The following is a 14,903-nucleotide window of genomic DNA, read 5'->3' as shown; positions in this document are numbered from 1 at the left end:
GTATTAGAATATACAAACAAACATTGGATCCATGTGACAATAAAAGCAGTATACAAGATGGATTACTTAATTGTTTATTTTCCTGTGACATCACTTCAATGCATATTCACTATGAGTCCTCTTTGGAATCTATTTTAATTATAAGTTCCTCAATAGATGTCAGATTTGATATAGTTGTTATTTCATCGCTTTGTCTTTTCACCACACCATTTATTTGCATTTCTGTTGAAGGTCACGTATAGTAAACAATTACACATAAAACCCAATTTGCTAAAACTAACTTTAAGGAAGTTTGGGTTTGGTTTCCGAGGATATAGATACCGTGAAGGTTTACCAGATTTTGGTGAAACTTAGATCACCCTACAACCAAACTTTTGGAAAAAGAAGCTTCAAAATATATTTTCCCCTTTATTTATAAAGAACGAAACAAAAACACAAATTCATCTCTTTTAGAATAACAAATAGCAACCTACTAAGGTAAAAACAATAAATTAGCAGATAAATGAATTACCTTAAAAACACTGTTGCGGAACGGAATTGGCTGAAACCAAAATATGATTACGCACAAATGAAATCATCTCAGCAGAAAAACACAAAGTCCAACAGTTTGGCGTCAGTCCTGGAAAACAGGAAAACAGTTCATTGTCCGAAAGATGAAGCCAGAAGGACAGATATGAGCAATTCAAGCAATGTTGCTTTTTTTCTCCAATTGGGAGCAATTAGTTATTTGTCTCATTTTCACTTTTGTATATTTACTATACCTCCTTAATAAAGCAGACTTTTACGGCCTCAGGTTGGCTGGTTTCTTAGTTGAGTTTGCCGCAGATGTTCTGTTTCTTTGTGAGGGAAAGAGGGTGCAGGAGCTGTTGTTTGTTTGCTTAATTACTTTGGACAGTTTCTGTCTCATGAATGCCAAAGCAACATAGGAGCTGGGTTGAATCACGGGCTGCGCTTCTCTGGAATGTGTTTCTTCTGCATTTGAAATGATATTCTGGCCACATGGTGAACTATCAACCTCCAGTTGATGGATTAGGATAAGGATAGGCCTTGGTGTTTAGGTGCTTTGATAATAAACAAAGCAAGAGACAATAAATATAAAATCAAGTACGGCAAAAGCAAAGAAACATAAATATAGAAGTACAGTAAAAAATAAGAAATCGACTAAATAGTAATATATAGCTGATGTGTTTTGTGCAGGAAGGGATATTAAAAAAGTATACAGACTATAAGCACTGCACATTAACACAGATATGACAGTAAATGGGATTAGTGTGTCTCTCCGGTGAAGATGGCCATACTAATTCAAATGAAATCTAGTTGTGACTACCAGGAACTGCGGCTTTAAGATTATGTCTAGTTGCTATTAACGGAACAAGCAGCTTCATGACAAGAGCTCAGCTTGTCTGTACCTCATATTCTGTTTATTATATGCAGAATTTTTAAATCCTCAAGTATTAAATGCTGGCTGGTTGGAGGGAGCAAAAGCGGGAGGCACTGTGATCCAGCCCCTGTCACTCATTTTCATTTTACAAAAAGAGTCGGAGAAGTTTTCCCCCACACTCTCTCTACAGTGATGATGCTGGAATAAAGCAGAGCTGGAATAAAGATGACCATCATAAAGGCACAAATATGATAAAGGATTACAGATGTGTAGTATTAAATAAATCGTTATTTCAATTGTTATTAAATCATCATTCAATCAATCGTTAGATGTGGAACATTGCTTTGAGTAGTCTGTATTCATGAGGGTTGACACTTTAGAACCTGTGTATGCTTTGTGTGCATTGATGCAAAGCACATTTAGCAATACTGACTCAGGAAGGAGTCATTTCTGGAGGATGTATATCCGCAGGTGAGTAAAGACAGTTTCTTTGCTTCAGTGGAAATGTGAATAGAGTCACTGCACTGGATCTACAGCTTCACTCGGGTCACTGGAGATTTGACATGGGGCGTCCCTGTGAGGTGCACACTAATGAAATAAAACACAGCTGCAGTAGAAGCGCAAATGGAAGCCCTGATCTTTACAGCTTGACATGAGACTTATCTCGTCCGCCTGTCACAGCCTCAGCTTTAACAGTAGTAGGTGCGAATAAAGCTCGCACCAAGCTGGAAATGAAAGGCTGACATTTTATGAGCCACCGGCAAATTCTCTGTTATATATCAAATCACTCTTAGAGCAGAAATGGCTGTACATGTGCTCAGAAGCATGTACGAGTCTACACATTGTTAATGCAAATTAACCTGCAAATACTCAATGCAGTCTATTTTTAAATAGATTCGATTAGATCGTCCTTTATTATTATCCCTTATTATTAAATACCACCAATGAGATCAGAACGAACCGTTCAAACTCTGTCTAATTTCTTCTGGAAGCTGACATATGAACAACGTACAGTTAGGAGATGCCAGCGGGAGCTCTGGACGCGTAGGATATCTGTGGGACCAAATCTGCCTCCAGCTCTGGTTCTCACACGCTGAAGATTTCCATTTCTGATTCCTTCCGTGTGAACTTGAGAGGAGTGTGATAGAAGGAGGGGCGGAGAAAGTAAAAAAAAAAAAATGTATGCATGAATTCAGTGTGAACACTAACTGTTGTGCCGCTCTGCAGGTGATGATCATGTACTTCCATCCCAGTGTGTTTCGCTGTATACTCCTGAGGTGGGTTCGCCTCCTGGGTTTCGCTGTCATGTACGGCACGGTCATCCTCAAGCTGTACAGGTACTGGATACTAAAACTATTGGATTTAAAAGAGTGAGCATATGAGATATGACATTTCCTGTATGTTGTATCAAAACCCTTGTCCCCCTCCTACGCACAACTCTTCCCTTCTCCCATCTCCTCTCCTCTTTTGGTCTCTGCTCCACCTCTTCCTATCATTTCATCTCCTAGTCTTCTTATCTCCTCTCCTCTCCTTTCTTTCTGTATCCTTGACTCCTCATCTGTATTCTTCTTACTTCATTTTTCTTTCCTCATGTCGTTCTATCGCCTCTCTTTTTTCTCTCCCCCCATATCTTTCTCCCTTCTCCCTGTCACCTCTCCTTTCTTCCTCTCTCCTTTCCCCTCATCTCCTGCCCTCTCATCTCCAAGTCTCCTCTCCTATCTCCTCCTGTCCTCCCATATATCCTTTCTCCTCTCCAGATATTAACTTGCCCTATGAGTCAGCCGTAGTGTTTCAATAATTCAGCTCCCTCTCAGTCTGCACTCACACACATGCATGCTGTCAATAAGCACATTTGAATTTTCCATTAGTAAGGTTCATCTGCACCTGCCTGCTGAAGTATCCATTAAGACACATCCTCTCTTCCTCCTGTGCAGCTCTGAGCAAGTGTTGCTGGGATGGTAGAGGGGGGGGTCAAAGGCCGCCCAGAGAGTTCCCTTGGCAAAATTACCATTTAGATTTTTTCCCGAGCTTGCTGGGTGGTAAGTGTGCCCCGAGGCCAAGCTCTTATAGCCCGGTCTCACTGAATATATATCAGAGATAAGATAGATTTGTCACAGGCCGGTCGGGAGAGAACAGATGAACACAGCGTAGAGACGATAGCACACCGAGAAGTGACTGTTTGTCTAGTTGGGGATATTTATATAACTTCATCTTTGTCCCCTATAGCTCTAATTACCCAGCGTCAAATCCCTTTAAAACTATCCTGCCTGATGGGTTGCATTTTTAATTCCTTTTACAGAATTGTCTTGTATGAATGTGTCAGAAGGCAGTGGAGATGCTGTGCGGCTTGCAAATGAACTGCCTCTGCAGTCTAATATGTTAGCTCCAATCGCATTTGTTGGACCATCTAAGCTAAAAAAAAAAAGTAATAATAATACAAAAAACTGACACCCATGAGAACATTTGTTATATTGGGATTGAATAAAAATATATGAGGAAATCTGTAACCTCATTCTACTCGCTGACTTATTCCTTTGTTTGTTCATCCCGTGAGCGCAAGAGCTATTAAAACAGGATTTAAACAAACATGAATGAAATAAGATAAGAGTGCCCTTTTCTCCCTGATCTTTATAATTCAAGTGGGCATGTTAGCAAGAGAAACAGCCGGGGGTGTGAGTTGTCAATCGCATGAAGACAGTCGCTGACTCACCTCCACTACTCATCATGATTTCACCCAGCAGTCTCAAGTATTCGGGCTAATGTTGTCCTCTTTCTCATCTCTCTCTCTCTCTCTCTCTCTCTCTCTCTCTCTCTCTCTCTCTCTCTCTCTCTCTCTCTCAGGGTGTTAAAGGTGTTTCTGTCGCGCACGGCCCAGAGGACGCCCTACATGACCAGCTGGCGGGTCCTGCGGCTGCTGCTGGTGATCCTGCTGGTGGTGCTGTGGTTCCTGGTCGCCTGGACCTCCTCGGTGTGCCAGAGCCCCGAGCCGAGTCGGGCCATGATCTCCGCGGGCCTCACCCCCGAGGGGCTGCAGTTCAGCATGTGTCTGCTGGATCGATGGGACTACATGATGGCTGTCGGTAAGTGCGCGTGTTTGCTATGTGTCTGTGCTTACTTGTAGAAACAAGTGAGGAACTCTTGCTCCTACTTACCACTAAACTGTAAGGAGCTTTTGGGCTTATAGCCCGCGGGTAGGATGCTTGGGTTAGGCTAAAGAACAAGTTCAGTTTAGAAACTTTTGGAAAAGCCTGCAGGTGGAGTCAGGGGGAAAGAAATGTCTGTTACCTCAAGTGACTCTGAGTATTTTGATTGTAAATGCTGGAAATGTATTGATTTTCCAACTCAGTTTATCTAAACTTTAGCTTGATTCTGCATTGAATACTGTGTAGAAACACAGTCCTAAAATCTGCTTCCCATGATAGCGCCTTGGATTCTGTGAGCAAGTCTCTCATTAAAGAGTAACTTAAAGATACCCTGGGGAGTTTTGGAGTGTCGCGATGTTTTTACGAGTGGGTTTAAAGTCCCGAGGCTCCAATGCTCGGGTGGTCGGAAGGTAAACAAAGACTGATTGCCACCAGAAGGCAAAAAGACAGACTTTTCAATAGTGTAGCTGCACCATATGTGACCCATTTATTTAGAATGGTTCAGTCGTCTCCTATACTTTATAGAAACCGATGCCGGCAAATGGATTGCATAACATAGAGGGAGCTGCTCGAGGTCGTTAAACTGAATCTTGCAATTTCCAGCGAGTCTGAGGCACAATGCATCCATTGTTCATGTGTCAAATCACATCAGACAGAAATAAACAGGTATGGGTTGGGGAATTGTATAAATGTGATACACTTCTCTGCTTTAGCAGATTTCTTGTCGGAGATAAATAGAGCCACTTATTTAAGTGAGGCTTGCCTGAAGACACGATTATACTGTAATAGGGCAGTTTATTCAGCACTTTGCCCTCGAAGCAACATTTTTCAAAAACCTTTGCTTTGAACTTGAGGTTAAATAGATGCAGTTGTGAATATTGAGGATAGTGTCTATTGTTTGATTTACCTTTCCCTGAAGGGTTTGCTCTAAAACAGTTTATTGGATGCTTTATATTATATTACCAATGGGGTGCTCTGATATAAAAGATGGAGTGTGCCTCGTAGTGTCTTGGGCTGCTGCCATTAAAGCAGAACACCTCCAGAGGACAGGAGGTGCCACAAAGGCCCTCATTTATTTTTTACACCTCTTCACCACAAGCATGTCTCTCAGGACTACCCGGAGGACAACCGTATCTAGTTTAATAGACAATTGGGATATGGTATTTCGGGATATCAGGTCTGGATATATGAAAGCAAATCCAAGCACAATAACAGTCTAGTCACCACAATATGTAGGCTTTGTTACCTAAACTGAAGTCAATGTGTAGTTACACATTGTGCTCACAGCACTTTGACTCTTCCTTTCCTCTTCTTTCCTATTCATCCATAAATCATGATTTACATATCTCACCGTACCCAGTAAAACATTTACGAAGTGACTCTAATGTCTAATGTCTTATTAACATTTGCTTTCACTTAACCTTTATATTAATTGCAACACCCTCCCCCACAAAATCTCAATTCATCACCAATTTCAAACACAGAAATAGCAATTGCTAAAATGATAGAAAACATAACAAATGACGCGTTGTGTTTACTGAGCGCCTACATTAACATGGTGTCACCATCGTCACTGAATAAATTGAGTGTGGCACGAGCAACAATTCCTGACTATAAAGATCTTCGTCTATTGTTACATCTAGTTCATTGTGATTTGGAAAATTAAGCCACCATACAGATAAACAACGTTTAGCCTCTGCATCCTCTGCATATGGTACAAAACACACCCTTAAAAACAGATGAATACACTGTTCCCTCTACATTGAATGCTTCTGGCTGTTTTATCCACACAAAAGGAAATCTCGAGCATTGGCTTAGTTCTAGGAATGCACACACAAAAGGCATTTTTGGACTATTGGATCTTTTTCTTTTTTCACTGAAAATCTCTTAAGAAAAGCATGAAATAAATTAGACCCCCCCTCTTTGCTCTCTGAAAACAGAAAGAAAAGAAAAACAAGTCCCTCTTTTCTGGCCCCGACGAATAATTTTCATACAGTCACAATAAAATGACCAGAATCTCGAACACTATTACGCTAATAAGCATGAAGAAGTTTCTTTCCCTCGAGTATTTTGGGTACCCAGGGCCTTGTGTGTGCATAACAGCAGCTTCCTAATGACAGACTCTTGAAGCAGGAGGCAGTGATGGGCACCTCGCTGAAGCAAGTCTGACAGCAGGGGAGACTAATCCTGTTTGGAAAGAGGCAGAGGACGGAGAGAAGCTTGGTCTGCCTCTGAAAACTGATAGACAGGCCGACACACAGAGAGGGAGAAGGAAGTGGCAGGGAATAAGAAGAGTGGAGTCTGTGAAGTATGAAGCTTGGAGGGATGTGAGAAACGATGCAGACAGAGAGAGAGAGAGAGAGAGAGTTTTCCACCAGCTGGGGAAGGGGGAGGGGGAGAATTTGAGAGGAGAAGAAGAAGAAGAGGGAGCTGGTGAAGGGACACTCAGGAGACACGACTGAGTAGCGCAGCATCTTCAGGGGGAAGTGACGGTGTGTTCTTGCCGTGACAGATTTCCACAAACGCAGCACTTTAAACGGAATGAAACACGTCGAGCACAACAATCCCTCCGTTTGGGTCAGTGTGTGTGTGTTTGTGTGTGTGTGTGTGTGTGTTCGAGACGAGATATGAAATGAGGGATCCCCGCTGTTCGCTGTGACAGCCAGTGAGAGCACACTGGTGTGCTGAGGCTGCACTGATGGACAGGAAGCACCCTGCAAAGCCGCTTTGGAGGATTCAACAACGCAGTTTAACAATACACTCGCAATTTAGTGATGCGTATGAAAAAAAGATCTAATTCCCGGTGTTGTGTTTTCACTTGTTTTGTTATGATGCTGACAAGTGAACACATGTTTGTCTGGAAATGAATAAATCATCCTATTTTGTCCTGAAAAGCGTTGCTTAATGGAGCTTAAGCGAAACAATATTGATAACGCCAACAATAACCTATTCATTTGAATCTGAAATTAATCTGCATTAGTGGGAATTGTTATCCCTTTTCTTCTTGCACGCAGCCATCCGTGCATCCTGATTCAGAGGCTAAGTACCCAGTAATTAGTGCTGATTTATAGACTTGGCCTGTTCATGAATATGAATGTACCGTAATCACCGTAAGGACTTTAAGGACTCATATGCCAACACAGTATTGGCACAGTTTTTGGTTCTCCTTTATGTCTGCAAACAAAACAACAAGCTAGCTTACATCAGAGGAAAAGTCCTTTTTTATTTGAAAATGGTTTTTTTGACGCACGAATCATCTTTTTGTTCCACACCAGAGAGCAGCAAATAGTAAAATTATTAAATTGCTTCAAGACATAATTTCTTACCTCCAAAATGCACAATCTGTGGACATACAATGTCCACTATATTTATAATGATGTTGATAATGCTGAAGACAGCTAAATACATCTTTACTGTAAAATTACTGCTAAAATTCTGCTTCCTACCTTTCAGAGCAACGGTGCTGCTGTTATTTAACATGCAAATAAAATCAGAGATTAAATCAATGCTCAAAGGATTAGTTCAACATTTTGACAGATACGTTTTCTCAAAATTCTCTCTTGAGAGTGAGATGATAAGAAGCTGGAGCAGCCGGGAGATGATTAACACTAGAAACTTAAGGAAACGTCGAGGCTGGCTCTGTCCAAAGGTAAAGCAACATCTGACTATTAAACATGTGTCTAATTTGTTTAATCAATACACAAATGGAAAAGTACATAATTCTTATTTAAAAAATATGCTAACACTTTATAATAACTACACACTATTTAGCATTAGCAAAGCATGAGTGAACACATATTTTAAAAGTTTATGGGTTTTTTGTCACAGTCTGGTACCATCACGCCTCTAGCCCTTCAGTATACTCAAATCTGTGCTAACCAGCAATTAATACATTTTAATTTGTGTATAGATCAAAGAAAGCAGATTCGGCGTTTTAATTAGTGAGCTTTAGAAACTCTGGTGGTCATGTTTTGTAACTTTGGAGAGAGCTAGCCCTTTTCGCCTGTTTCCCGTCTTTACGCGACGCTAAGCTAAGCTAATCGCCTCCCAGCTCCAGCTTTTGTATTCAACTCAGAGACATGCAAGTGTTATTGTTCCCAACGTCCCCTGAGAGAGAAAGCAAATCAGTGTGTTTCCCTAAAAGTTGAACTATTAAGCTTTAATTGAGTTTGGCACTTTGGAAAGAGACGGAAGTTTCAAATCTAAAGGGAGGCATTTTATACTTAAAAATACTTTTTGGATTATATAGGCTTGTCCCAGCTTGCGGGGTATACAAAGATTTAATTAAAGACACTAAATGGAACAACAAAAATCATGAATTTAAGGCAATACAAACTTAAAACTAGTCCTTTAACCCTCCTTGTGACCTTTTTATTGTTTGTTTCTTTTATGTCCCAGCGGAGTTCCTGTTCCTGCTGTGGGGGGTGTACCTATGCTACGCCGTCCGCACCGTGCCCTCGGCTTTCCATGAGCCACGTTACATGGCCGTGGCCATCTACAATGAGCTCCTCATATCAGCCATCTTCCACATCATCAGGTAGGTGTGAGAAAGAGGTGGAAGATAAGAGTGGGCGCGACGGCTATTCCGATTGTTTCAGAAGTGAATGACAATAATCGCGACTTCACAGAAAATGAAAAAGGGAAGAACAATCCTCTCGCTCTTCTTGGTGAACATCTTTGCGACAGTAATGAGGAAAAAGCGTGAACAATGACAATTGGCTTAGACAACTTTATCCCTTCTTGCAGCCGTTGTTCAACCATAATCATAGAGATATTTGCGTGATGGAGCAAGGCATTACAAGTGCTTGATATGTCGAAGGAAAAGCAGAGCGTTCACCCGCCCCCTTCATCAGTGAAATGAACAGCGTCAGCAGAGCCAGTTGAATGGAGGTGAATAAAAAATATCTTCCTCAGGCAGAGATACAGCATTATATCTACTGTGCCAGAGCCCTAAATAACCCCTCTGTGCTTGTCATTCTGTCACGAGGGAGTTTTTTTTTTCATTTTCATTTGAGTAATCGTCTTATATTTTCTTGAAAATACCTTAAATAAGGTAAATGTTACCCAAAATGTGACGTAATAAGAGGTCTTGGAACTACTTCTCTCATTCCAAAGGGGCAAAAAGAATTAGTATAGTTCTGTGAGGTAAACTCACAGAGAGCTATCACCCACCGTTACATGGAGCCTTTTAATGTCTTTGTTTTAGTTTCATGGCCCACAACATTTTGGAGTCACTCTTACTCTTCACCAAAAACAAGTTTTAATAAACCTGTACGCTACCTGCCAAGCACCAAACAGCATGCAGCCAGCGTTAGCGACTAAGTGAACACAATTTAGCATTTAGCAGCTAAAGCCCGAGATATTTAAGTCAATTGTGGTATAGACCAAAACAGAGCTAAAAGAAGAGAGAACATTGGACTTCCATCCATCAGGTAGACAAAAACACAACTTCAAATGAATGCTAATGTTGCTCCATGTCTGCTAGAATTGTAATAAGGCAATTGTTAGTGAACAGATTATCCACAGCAACTTTGATAAATGATCATATTTTGATCTTGTTTAGCCCTCATGTGGCAAAAATGTAGCATTTGTTGCCAATGTTTTCTTTTAGTTCCCTCTGTGTCATTTCTCACACAAACCAATGCAGCAACAGATTAGGCTACAAAGTTTTACAAGTCTAGTTTGTCTCAAGCCGAAGCTAAACGCCTCAACATGTTGTGTTTAGGATGCACATGACAAACGGTGTCGAATGCTTTGCATAGCCTGCTGGAGGCTGGTTATTTCCCTACCTTCAGGCAGCCTTTTCATGTTTGTGTTGCAGGAAAATCAGCTTGCAGAGACGCATATTACATGTTTTCTCCTTACATTACAAGTACACCTCACGATGTCGTTGAATACTGACACAGTTGAAGGTGGGGACTGCTTGGAAGAAAAACAACTTTTCTTTTGGTATCATTAAATGCATGTGAATGGTTTGTAAAAACATGTACTACTGTGTGTAGGAAGAGGATGTAGTCATCGTGACATCACCCACTGGTTTGTGAAGGGCCGTTTTAAAGCGTCAAGTTTGGCACTTTGTCCGTTGCAATCGTAGCTTTTGGCAGAAGTGCCCGGAGAGGGTGAAATTAAGTAAAACTGAACGCTGAACAACACATTTTTAGATGACCACAAACACACTATGAAAGGGTTGAAGTTCTCAGGCAAAATCATGGGCAACTCCTAGACTGGACATCATGCTTGAAATGAGCAATTTAGATGATAAAATGATGTTTACAATGTTTACTGTGGCAAAACATATAGTTTGTAGGGCAGTTTTCTCATAGACTGCGAAACAATCTGACTTGTTTTTACAACCAGAGAAGTCGTCCCTTATAGCAAGTAGAGAGAATGCAAGTTTAAGAAACTCCTGCAGCGGCTTCACTATTCAGAGGTGCCGGTTCCTCTGCATTCCTGTGTGCCTCGAGGAGCTTTGTACAGACGAGCTGTTCGTTTTGTGCCTATGGTTGAATATCAGTTTTTAATATCTGAGTTGAAAAAAAAAAAGAGTTGTTGGGAAGAATGGTGGAAGTAGTAGGGCCTAAATATTTTCTGACTCCTGAAGCAAATAATACTTTGTCAATCCGGTTGCAGAAGGAATAAAACCAATCATGTGTTTTACATTACGTCTGCAGGAGCCAGAGGCAAACAAATCCATTTGTCACACTTTCTCCAATAAAACTGTTGGTGATTGAATATTCTTTCATTTGTGCAGCGCCCTATTGTGCTCAGTGGGACAAAAAGGAAACGATCACGTCCTTTTAATCTGTTGAGAAACTGAAAAGTCCAATGGGTACACCTTCATCAGTGGTGTGAAACTGTTATAAATCAAGCTGTCCTCGCTTGCAGGGGAATAGAACCAACGCTTTTTTTCCCTGCTGCGTCCCAGAGATAAGTCTCGCGTGTGTGTGTGTGTGTGTGCGTGTGCATGTGTGTGTGTGTGTGTGTGTGTGTGTGTGCTTTTGGATATCAAATTTTGAAATATGAATGCAAATGTGATTTCTGGGCGTTATGACAAAAGACCAACAACCTCTGAGCCACCTTGGTGGATCTCTGACAAACTTCGAGGAAATAACTGACTCATGCATGCGTGCACAAATACATGCACATCAACACACACACACACACACACACACACACACACACACACACACACACACACACACACATAGAAGCACAGAGGTATCGTTTGACAGACTTTGGGCAACATACACTTAACTCAGCTTGATACTGCCTAATAATTGCCTCGATGTATCTGTCATGGTGTCTGCAGTTGATTGGTTGTGGAAAATTGGTGCCACAATTCTGCCCATTGTTGGAGACTATTTAGGCTTTTGTGTTGTTTTCATATTCTCCAGCAATAACTGGAGCGATAACCTGTGCTGGTACTTGTGAATACAATACAAACTATGATCAAAAACTGCCATAAAAATGTAAATGATGTTTGAAAAGAAGCAACCACGAGCTTTGACATGGATCTGCACATGTCTGGATCGAGTCAGAGCTGACAGAAATGGGACACATTTCTTTTTTTATCAAAACTACGGTTTGGTGTTTTGCTGATGTTAACAGGAAAAACATGTTCAGTCTTCAGCTCTATGAACATTGTTTTATGTGTCGCACTTTTTAAAACATTGTGACAAATTGCTTCTGAATACAGTATGAAAACAATGATAACAGCGACGGATTCAAATGGAACGAGATCATTAATAAGGTTAAACAAACAAATTGGATGAATGTCATTGATTTAAAAAAAAAAGTGTTTAAATACAGGACTTATACTTCATCCTCTGCCTACCAGAGGATTTAAATCAGACTGACGGGGTAAACAAACTACAAATATAAGCAGCCATGCAAAGCTTTAAAAAACAGCAGTAGCATCAATTATAAAGTCATCAATCAGCCAGTGAAGGGCAGCAAGGATGAACAAAATCACATCAGTCTGGATTCTCCATTAAGTCCATTATCTTGGGTACTGTTTGAGGAGATGCACAAGGCTGTAATGGTACTGTCCTTACCATTACACAGACAGAGACCAGATGTTTGTTGCCTAAGCAGAAGACAAGAGCCGATTTGCATATTTTGAGAACCCAGATAGTATAATTGCTTGCTGAGACCAGCTGGGGATCACGGTAAATCTTTGGGGAAATGTTACAACTTCTAAAATGAAAACGCTAGAACAACCAAACAGAAGAACTGTTTATTCTTGCAGTCACTATGATGAGCAATCGAAAAAGTCGTGCACTGTTAATAACCCTCTAACGCCAAGACATTTACTTTATAGATATATGTTTTTCTATTTCTGTGGAAGTACATTGAGATAGATTAGAAAAATTAGAAAAACAAAATAAAAACAAACCTTTTTTAAACATTATTATTCTGATCATATAATGGTTATTCATAATGGTTGATGGGACGCATTGTTTCTTTCACTAGTGAAATAATTGTATGCAGTCCTTGCACCTTTGCCTTATTTACATTGTTCATCTTTTCTTTATTTAAAACAAATGTTTTATGGTTGCCATTCATCTCATGTTGGTTGGCTCAATTCCAGATTAAAAACTCTTTACAAGAAGATGTTATGAAATGACAATATGGGAAATGAAGTTGAACTCACTTCCAGAACAATGCAGTTAAAATAGACGGGGCTCACTGTTATACTGTATACATACTGCTGCTTTTAGAATTGTTTTGCTTTTATATCTCTGTACAGTTTTTGAAGTGGCACTTGCCTCTGGCTCGTAACAGCCTACATTTGGTTCTCAAGAATCACTAAAGGCTGCTTTAAATGTCTGTGCATGTAAGTGTCTGAAGATATCTCACCGTACTCTGTTCTACTGCCTTTGATAAAGTGCCGGTGAGTGAACAGAGTTTCTCCCGTTGACGTTCATCTGCAGGTTCACTCTGGTGCCGGGGCTTCACCCTGACTGGATGCTCATGTTGTTCTTTGCTCACACTCACCTGACTGTGACTGTGACTCTGGGCCTGCTTCTCGTTCCAAAGGTATGAACCATGTCGGGTATTAGTTTACTGGGCGTTGGGTCAGTGGTTGGAAGTAACAGTCTATATAGACAGCAAACATTAGAGGTACTTGTACATCACTCAAGTACTGACTATTGATTGTACGTTTACTTCTACTCCTTTACATTTCAGAGTGATACATTGAACTTTTTACTCCACTACATGTATTTGGCATATGGAGTTATAAGTTAGTTTGTATATTGCATATAAAACACACAAAGCTGAGATTCAATCAGGCTCTCAACCGTTTGATTTGAGATTTCTTACAAGAACTCCAGGTTTGGGTCACTTGTCACGTTTCAGATGTTGATTATGAGTTGTCTGTAGTTTTGAAACTGAGAGCAATTATTGTATAGAAAAGTCCAGAAAATCGATAAAAGATTTGTTAATGAACAGAGACAAAATCTGGGACTCAACCACCGAATTCCCTGTTACAAATATATGTTGTAGATTAATTATTATCATGCAAAAAGTGATTTGGTTTTAGCAGAAAAACTGGATGAAAGAGGTTATTGTAGTGCAATCATGCTGATCATAGTAAACACTCATATGTATTATATTTGCATGATTTCCCCCCCCTTTTTTTTCCTTTTACAAAATGCAATATAAGTGCTTACATAACATTACTCTGATTAAAATGTGTCATTGCTGATCACAATATAGGCACATATTGAATCCCATTGAGTTCAGGTATTTCAATGTATTGATTGGCGAAACTAATCCAGAGAAGAAGCAGCTCTCACAGAAAGCGCTCCATCAATGGGATCAGTGCAGAAGTCATGCTTTTCTTTCTTACAAGAGCGTTTTTTGGAAAATGCAATCGTCATAGAGGTTACATTAAGTACAGACACATTGTCCTAATGGCTTCTGCAGTACTGTAGTTTGTGTATCCAATAGTCCATTAATCATCTTAAGTTGATTTGATATTAGCAATCTGCAACACACACATACACAGTCATTCAAATTGCATTAGTAGTTACTGTAATTTAGCTAAGCACTCCCGTGGGTGTCTTTATGTGCAATCTCTCAAGTCGCATGGAAAGCATTTAATTATCCTGCTGTGTAAGGAATGCAATACACCTTCAGCCCTCTCTGTTCCTTCATTGTTTCTTAATTAGACACCTCAGAAGTGTAAGTCAGCTGAGTACACAAGGATAATGAAGCACAATGGGAGGACTTACACTTTGCCTGTTCCTGAATCTCGGCTAAATATTTGGTTGCGTTGTGTTCCCAGATTTGTTATTCAAGCAAAGATTAACAAGTTGGCGATGAAAAGTCGAAATAACAGATCATTAGAGCTCATTCTCTCTTCTCAATTTAAT

At 40.3% G+C, this 14,903-nt stretch overlaps 1 protein-coding gene across 1 annotated transcript in view; it reads left to right on the top strand.

The window, feature by feature from the left end:
• The window catches only part of LOC137782002 (metabotropic glycine receptor-like), a 50,131-nt gene that overhangs the window by 30,892 nt on the left and 4,336 nt on the right, over positions 1–14,903 (top strand). The window contains exons 6-9 of the mRNA XM_068571061.1: positions 2,609–2,718; positions 4,223–4,461; positions 8,923–9,061; positions 13,458–13,563. Of these exons, the coding sequence (XP_068427162.1) occupies positions 2,609–2,718; positions 4,223–4,461; positions 8,923–9,061; positions 13,458–13,563 (594 nt within the window). The remainder of the gene's footprint in view (positions 1–2,608; positions 2,719–4,222; positions 4,462–8,922; positions 9,062–13,457; positions 13,564–14,903) is intronic.

This window comes from Clinocottus analis, unplaced genomic scaffold (genome assembly GCF_023055335.1).
Source record: "Clinocottus analis isolate CAN_PGR_092001 unplaced genomic scaffold, fCliAna1.0.p SCAF_11, whole genome shotgun sequence".
In the NCBI taxonomy this organism is placed as follows: Eukaryota; Metazoa; Chordata; class Actinopteri; order Perciformes; family Cottidae; genus Clinocottus; species Clinocottus analis.
This window is presented reverse-complemented; position numbering and strand designations above follow the sequence as displayed.